Raw genomic sequence first — 8,440 nt, 5'->3', positions numbered from 1 at the left:
GGTATGTCTTACATGACTTCAACATGCACATTGTCTCAAATCTACAAAGTAAAACAAAATATTTTTCATTCATTAAAATCAAATGTTCCTACAAATCATTTTCATATACAATTGTATAAAGAAGTAAAATTCTTTTCCTGTACATGCATACACTGCCAGTTATGAACAACTGACATTAAAACTCAACTGAAATATCACTGTACTGTATATGGCACATGCTTTGCTGAGACTTTGTTTCTGCAAATATAGCAAGTCAAGTTATATTCACAAAAATCTGCCAAAATATTGGCTCCCATAATAATGATTAAAAGAAAATGCAATTGTGATGTTCCCAGGTGGGAAGGCATTAACTGCTCCTCAGAAAATGGGTCAAATTTATGTCTCTTTAGGCGCGGTCAGACTGGCAAAAGATTGAGAAGTTTAAGATTGCAAAGTTTCAGTTTCAGTCATGAGTTAAAGCACTTGTGAAGGTGTCTCACCAAGTGCTGATCTGTGAAATCTTACGCATTTTCAAAATATATGGCATATACCAGGGCTCGACACTAACATTTTTCTCTTGTTGCCCGCTCAGGCCCGTAAAATCTTTGAAACTGGCATCTTGGTGGCCCCCCCCCCCCCCTCCCCCCAAAATGTAGTGGCCCAAAATAAAAGGAAAATAACAATCAATTTTGAATATTAAGTGCCTGATTGGGCCACCAAAAGATAGCCTCTTTGGAAATCGGGTGGCCTGACATCGAGTTTTAGTGGCCCTTGGCCACCTGGACATCCCTAATATCGAACCCTGTACATACATGTACACTATGCAATCCCTTACACATTTAATAAAACACATCCATACACAAAACACTATATAAAATTCACTGCATGCAGAAAGCGATAAATATTGATTAGTAACTTTGCAACTGTAACCAGTTCTACATTCATACGAACCACATTCAGTATTTGCACTCGGTGAACGAGTATACGCCCAAAAAGATGGTTGCTTTAATCAAAAGCTTTCATACTATAGCAGCAGGCCATCGGAAGTTTGAGCCAAAGGAAATATCAAACAAACAAAAATCTGACTATTTGGTCACCAAAAAATGACGTAAAATGTCACCTAGCTGTCTGTTTAAACAGCCATTGTAGGTGTGTGACGAGTGTCTCTCCTGCACATTTGTTTTTGTTTTTGTTTTTGTTTTACTTTGTGCACAAAACTGAAGAAAATGAATTTTATGTTTTTCGAATTGGCATGAGGATTTGAGAGTATCTGTCTCACTAGTGATGAAAGACATGAATGAAATCCTTGTGCAGAGTCGTGGCAGCAGCCTCTCTTTTCAGAATTTGTGAGATTTGTGACAATCTATTTAGGTCTTAAGTACAAAGCAATTACTGGTACTGAGTATTATGCCTGTGAGATCACCTACACAATTCCTTGGTGGATACTTAGAGATGCAGACATGTATGTTATATTTTATAGTCTTGGTACAATCAAACACAATCTTTTCTTTTCATTTGTCTCACCTGCTCAAATATCCACTGAGCTGTTCCATTGGCTTCAATGTTTTCATTTCATATAACTTTATCGTTGAGGAAATTTCTCATCTTAAAGAAAGAAAAAAAAAAAAAACAACACCCTGCAGCAGCAAAGCATTTTGCTCAAGTAAACTGTACATTGCTAGCTGTGAAATAAAATCATCTGCTTATACACACTTGCAGCTATACTTCAATATTGCACAAATCTAATGTCATCTATGGTTTAAAACTAATTCTTTTTGCACTACATTTCATCAATAACAAGTTCAGATGAATGCCACAAATGAAATGGATTTTCCTTTATTACAAATCAATACACAAGCAAGAGATGGCGCCAGTCTGTGTTTAAAGGTGAAATTATTAAAAGCGATGGAATACACCATTTGTCGACTACACACTGATATGCTGTCTTATACATACAGAAAAGCGAGTACCCTCAAAAGGGGAGAGTGGTTCAGAGAAATAAGACTCTTCATTGTTGTTGTTGTTCATTGCAGATATCCTGACACTGAAAGTTTGTTGGAATACACTTATCCTGGGAATAGATATTTATGTATTGTCAATCAATGACTCAATCTTAGCAGGCATGGCAGCTTTGCCTGGGAAGTGACCACTAAAATGCCCACTTCACACAGCCATAGAGACACTGACGGAAAACAATGACTACTGGCTCTCTAACAGAGCTGTTAACAAAGGAAATCTCTTAAACTCTGTAAAAGTGGGAACAAATTTTGTGTGATAGCATCAAGCATTGAGCACACATCAGATGCCAGTGGCCTAGTGGAAACCACTTGGTGTGAAATTTCAGATTTCAGACATTGATCATACACAGTAATGATAAATGGTATAATAATACCTTACGTACATGTGGTTCTTTGCAAACATTTGAAGATAAATACTTCTTAGGCCATCAGAGGGAGAAGGAGGCGGGGTCCTGGGAGTCAGACGATGCCATGGATATGGGCCACCCGGTCCATGAACTCCATGACCCCCTGTCGGACCTGGTCACTGGTGACGTGGCAGACCAGCTGGTTGATGCAGGGGAAGACAGCTGGCAGGAAGGCTACAAACTGCTCCTCCGGAAGCAGCTGCAGCAGGCGCAGCATGGTGCCCAGCATGTTGGCCCAGGTGCCCATCTGGGCCTCGCTGTCCCGCACGATGGATGACTGCTGCTCCTCCTGGATCTGCTTGCGGCGCTGGCGCTCCGCCGGCGTCAGTGCCGCATCCCGGCTGCGGGCCCGCGTGTACTTCTGTTCCTTGAAGGTGGGCTTCTTGACGAAGACGGAGCGGGAGTGGTGCAGCTTCCGCCGCTTGTACTCCTGCATGAGGCTCTTGATGGCCTTCTTGGTGGCCACCGTGTAGAGCTGGCCATCCTCACTGCTTCCTCCACCCTCCCCGGGCTGCTGCTGCCTCAGTTTCCCGCTTTGCCGCTGCTCAATCACGTTGACCTCTTGCTCTCTGACCTCCCCGTTGACCCCTGCCCCGAGACCGACGTTGGGAGTCCAGTGGGAGGCAAACTTGAAGCCCTTGGCTTTTGGAAGACTACTGTGAACCTTGCTCGACCTCGGCTCGCCGTTCAGCTCCTGCTCGATGTCTTCTCCCTCCACGTCCTCCTCGTTGGGGTCACCGTCTGACATGGGGTCACTGTGGAGTTCAAAGGTGAACATCCTGTTGCGTGGGGTCTCTGGTGAGGTCGGCGACACGAGAAAGAAGAGGGCCATGTCTGAGGAGAGGCTGGGCTCTGCCTTGCCCAAATTTGGGTCCATGTGCAGCTGAATGAAGGTCGCACACACATCGTTGCATATGCCATGGAGGCGCTTGATCAGCCAGTCAAGGTCTGATTGGTCTCTGGGGTGAAAGGTCAGCTCACACTTGAGGTGCAGATTGTCTACGCTGCTGACGCTGTCAATAGAGGATCGGCTGTTCTGGCTCTCAAGAGTGCCGGACCGCCCACGAGAGGTCACATCCCCCTGAGAGTCCGACCGCCCACAAGTCGTTTCGTCGCCCACATCCTGGCCCTGGCACAGCTCCCTGACGATGCCTTTGATGTGGGACGCCTCCATCTTCTCATGCGGCGTGTGGTGGCAGAGCTCAAGGAGAGTGTGTAGGTAGAAGGTGAAGCTCATCGCCCCCTGCCAGTAGAGGTTGGCTGCCACCTCAAACTTGGACACCTTCTGTAGCAGGAACTTGAGGCCGGGGCGGCTGTTGAACTCACAGGCGATCTGGTAGGACTGCACGAAGCACTCCAGCAGCAGGGAGAGGTTGCGGGGTGAGAGGTAGGCCAGGAGTCCGGGGAGGGCCGAGTCGAAGGGAGGGGCGTGGTCCCCTGACCCGGTCTCGGCCGCGCCCGACTGCGAGAGAAGGCTGGTGGTGGTGACCATCGTGTGCTCACTGCTCACCTGCATCTCGGAGCCATGGAGGAGGATGGTGCCCAAGGTTTGGACCAGCAGCTGGTGGGCTAACAGCCCCAGCACAATGCTCCTGAATGATACTCTAAAACAAAACAACACAAGAAAAAAAAACACATTAAAGGTATTGTTTACCACTGGGAGCAGTGATTGCAAATATGTTTAAGTTATCACATTTGATGCGTATGTGACGGTCAGTTGTATCACAAAACATCCTACCACAAAAAAAAAAAAAATTGCAATAAAGCCTATAATACATTGTATAAGGAGATATCATTATTTTTCTCAATAAACCATGTAGACGCTTTATTCTAGAAACAACTTTATTATAACTATTGTTCACATTTTGCATATTTAACAAAACTTAACATTGATTATACTGATGAACATTTTTACATTTGTTGTTTCCATCCCTAACTCACATTTTAGAACTATTTTGAAGCACTAATGCTGGGTATTTGTTTCATCTGCAAATGGTAAATAATGCCTTTAACTATCTAAACTCTTGTGTGAAGAAGCTCCTTGCTTTCAAAAGTGCAGAGTATTCAACAGGAATTTGATCATGAATTACAATTTATCAGCTGAGATGTTCGGAATGATGGTCAAGTGTTTGTGAAGTGTGACATGTCAATAAGTCCCTCAATAATTACCACATTTGTAGACATCAAATCCAATAAATCAATGCTGAGATAGACTAACAATGCTTGGCATTTACTGATCACATGCATGTACATCCCCAGCAAAATAAGAGGAAAAGTTTGGAAAAATATAATTGTTTTCAGGCTTTGAGTATGGGGATTAAGATGAAATTATAACTAGGGTGTGAATCTTATGGCAATGATATTTCACCACCCTAGTATGTTATGATGAATAAGAAATGAAAAATTTTATTTTATTTACAAATATTATCCCCCTTAAAGACATTATTGGTTTTTATACCTGCCCTTGCTTTTTAACATTGACAAAACGTCCAGGAATGTAACTAAATTGTAACGGTATTACTATACAAAAAGTTACAACTATGATGAAAAGAGAGTTCTTAAACTCATCATGGCCCGTACCTGGACTTGATCTGGTCGATGTTGGTGGTGAGGTCAACTTCCGGTGGGTAGATAATGAAGATGTACGACCTTGGCTCATCTCCCACGGCAACGTCGACTGTGGCCATCCGCTGGGTGTCTAGTAGGAACACCTTTGACATGTACAAAAAGTTCATGAAATTTACTGCATGGAAAGATGTGCAGCGTGCAAGTAAGGTTATGGACAGAGCAAATTTTTCTTGGTCCACTTGGAGCATGGAGCATTACAAGTTTACATACATAGTATACATCATTATGTATACTGCATGTGTACATGACGTGTTCCACAATCAAGAACAATATGACCCAAACAGGAAATTAAGAATATATGGCACTATATGAAGCATGTATCTTGAGGGAAAAACAAGCTTCTTCTCCCTCCAAAATAATATATATACATATTTTTTTGTCTTTAATGAGTAACACACATTCAAATGCATCAATAGTAGAAAAAAAAAGTACACATGAGCTCAGATAGAACTCAGAAAGAATAAAATAAGGTGTACTTCCATTACAACGAACACAGTTTTCGGAAATTCTCGCTACGACGAAGTTAAAATTCAGGTCCCCAAATCATCATCTGTATATCTTTATGTACTTTATTGTTCAGCTATGACAACATTTTGATAACAAAAGAAAACTGCCAGTACCGAGGACTTTGTTAGAAACAGACAGACAGACAGACAGACAGACAGACAAACCAATGCTGACAAACACAACCTCCTTGGTAAAGATGAACTTCATGAACCTTCACTGTATTACACAAGGAATCATTGAAATCAAATTGCAGCCGAGCCTTTTTCTCACCTGCTGCGCCAGCTGCTGCAGCCGGATGTACTCGATGTCAGTGACATCCCGGCGGGCTGCCACCTTGACGGGGCAGACGTCGCCCATGAAGTCGTCGGAGCCCGGCTGGAAGCAGGACATGAGCTGGCGCACGCTGCGGAGGCTGGTGGCCACGGCCCGCTGCATCCCGTTGCAAGCTACCGTCCACATGTCGTGGGAGAAACTCGGTCCAGCACTCAGCAGCAGATGTCTGTGAGGGGTAAAAGAAGGGATCGCCATCAGAGAATAATCCGGGGCAAACTAACTGCTGCTCACATTCGACAGGATGCCATCACATTCTCAAATAATGACTCTATTCAAAAGTATGGCCCCTCATTATGTAGGCCTATAGACGAAGTTGATTTACCATGACCATTGACTACAAGATTTAATATGTAAATATGAATAAAGCTGATTATAAAATGGGTTCAAGAATGTAGCCAATAGGAAGCGCTGAAATGAGTCACGTGTGCTTTGGCTATTCTAGTCCCATTGCACTGCATGTTAAATCCTATTGCCGATCGTCTGTGCGCGCGGCGGCTCCTTTGAATTGCATGCATACAGTACGCGCTGTCAATCCTGTAAACAACTTCTAGTTCGGGCTGCGGGCCGGCCGGCCTTTCTTCCCTTGTGCATGCATATGTGTGCCGTACGTATACTCGTACTCTTATACGTACACTTTGTACAGTACAGTAGACCAAGCGTTGTGGGACCGGACGCGTACATGGAGTCACTTTGAAGGGCAAATCCAACGATTTAGCAGGTTAATTCTCACGCCGTTTTTAGAGTATGTTGTCTAGTAGGCCTATATGAGGAGTCCATCAAGTCTTTAAGGTAAAGGGTGCATATTCTATGTAAAATAAGTAAGTTTTCATGCGGGAACTTGAGTGTCCGGAAACCCAACCCCCCATCATACTTATACTGTATGTGCGGGATTTCCGAGTGCGACGTGCGTAAATGTTTGGGACGAACATCTTCGGACGTCTTGACCCACAAAGGTACGTGAAAAACGCTGAAAAATGCTGTTAGTTTTCAAATTTTCGACCCATTTCATAAAACAAATGGTGCACAGGATTATTTCGTGGCGTTAGTGGAGGCGTATAGCTCACTCTCGGGTATTTACAATGTAGTGCAACATGCACTCGGCTTCGCCTCGTGCATGTTTCACAATTGTAAATACCCTCGAGTGCACTATACGCCTTCACTAACACACTCTATCCTGTGCATCATTTGTATATTGAAAGGGGGCCTGAGCTTTTGATCCTAGCCGAAACTTTGACAGATGCAAAATGGCAAACATGAAAGATAAGCAGACACTTATATGGTCTGCAGACATACATGTATAGCAATAGAATATGCATTATCTGGTAGGGGCTGGGGACATATACATACTAGAATGCATGACAGAAAAATTTTTCACTACTGTCCTTCTGTACTCAATAACATTCAAGAGGAACATTCCTGGCTGAAGAAATGTCTGGAAAGGGACATTTTTAGACAAATCTTAGGGACCTTTGCCCTCGACTTTCACCATCCAAGAGCTCACCTGATACAGGAGCAGCCTAGTCTAGCCACCGACTCATTTGCCTGACCGATACACTCCACTAGAATGTCCAGTAGCTGCTTCAGCATGAGGCACAGCCCTCGTGTGGACCGGCCTTGACCGTCTCCATTGGGCCCCGGTGACCCCTGGGGCCCGTGGCCACCGTCCGCACTGTCTTCCCGGTCTCTGCCGGTGAGGTGCTCCACCACAAGGTCGGTGGCCAGACCACACGCCTGCTTGAAGTTCGCCGTGGTGGCGTCCCACGTCGAGTGGACATGGCGGTTACGCCGCACCCAGCAGTGCATCATGGGAAGGAGGAGTTCTGTGACAGCGTAGACACCAAACAATGGACCTGAGGACAGAGAGGAACATGCACACCTTTCATCCCTGAGTAAAGAACATTATGCAGGATATCAAGATGTCAGTTCAGGACAAAGAAAAAGTCTGGTGAAACTTGAAATATCTTTAGTGCAATGCACTACTGATTCTATTCAAAAAGTTTCCAGTATGAGCTCAAAACACACAAAGTTGACAATTATCACTGTTTTTTTTTTTCTCCAGGGTACAAAAGACACATGCAAAATGATATCCTTCTTCTCTTTTAAGTGTACACCAAAGAAAATTTTTGTAAGTGTGTAAAACAGTGGGAAAGAGGAAACATGAACCCTCTACAAAAAGGGAAATAAAGGAAAGATATTAGTATGTTGCCATAGTAACATTACCACTCCTGTGAATGATACCAACCAGGGTTGACTGACATGGAGCGTAGGAGCTCAAAGAGAAGTTCCAGGGTTGGGGGCTGGTATCTGCGGGGGCACAGGGCCACAGCCCCTGTCAACCCTTCCAGAAGCAGGAACCACACCCGGATGATGCCAGTGTGGTCGTCCACGGAATCCATGGCGATGGGTTCAAAGAGCTCCTCGCTGATGCCGAGAAATGCAAGGCCGGAAGGCTTTGGAGACGTTGGGCTTGTGGGCAGAGGAAATGATCTGCGGGAGAAAAGAAAACATATCAAAAACATAAACGAACTGTTACATACATAACACTCAATTTAAACAATATTCAATTTA

At 44.2% G+C, this 8,440-nt stretch overlaps 1 protein-coding gene across 1 annotated transcript in view; it reads right to left on the bottom strand.

Moving 5' to 3' along the window:
• Positions 1–2,393: 2,393 nt before the first annotated feature.
• Positions 2,394–8,440, bottom strand: part of LOC139725644 (brefeldin A-inhibited guanine nucleotide-exchange protein 3-like) — a 53,324-nt gene continuing 47,277 nt past the window's right edge. Inside the window, exons 26-30 of the mRNA XM_071636736.1 lie at positions 8,115–8,359; positions 7,374–7,722; positions 5,810–6,038; positions 4,985–5,115; positions 2,394–4,008 (exon numbers count right to left, since the gene is read on the bottom strand). Of these exons, the coding sequence (XP_071492837.1) occupies positions 2,457–4,008; positions 4,985–5,115; positions 5,810–6,038; positions 7,374–7,722; positions 8,115–8,359 (2,506 nt within the window). The 3' untranslated portion in view covers positions 2,394–2,456. The remainder of the gene's footprint in view (positions 4,009–4,984; positions 5,116–5,809; positions 6,039–7,373; positions 7,723–8,114; positions 8,360–8,440) is intronic.

Source organism: Diadema antillarum, unplaced genomic scaffold (genome assembly GCF_040938485.1).
Source record: "Diadema antillarum isolate AM-2024a unplaced genomic scaffold, OU_Dant_1.0 seq00000053_RagTag, whole genome shotgun sequence".
NCBI classification, from domain to species: Eukaryota; Metazoa; Echinodermata; class Echinoidea; order Diadematoida; family Diadematidae; genus Diadema; species Diadema antillarum.
The sequence above is the reverse complement of the archived record's forward strand: the minus strand, read 5'-3'. Positions and strand labels throughout refer to the sequence as shown.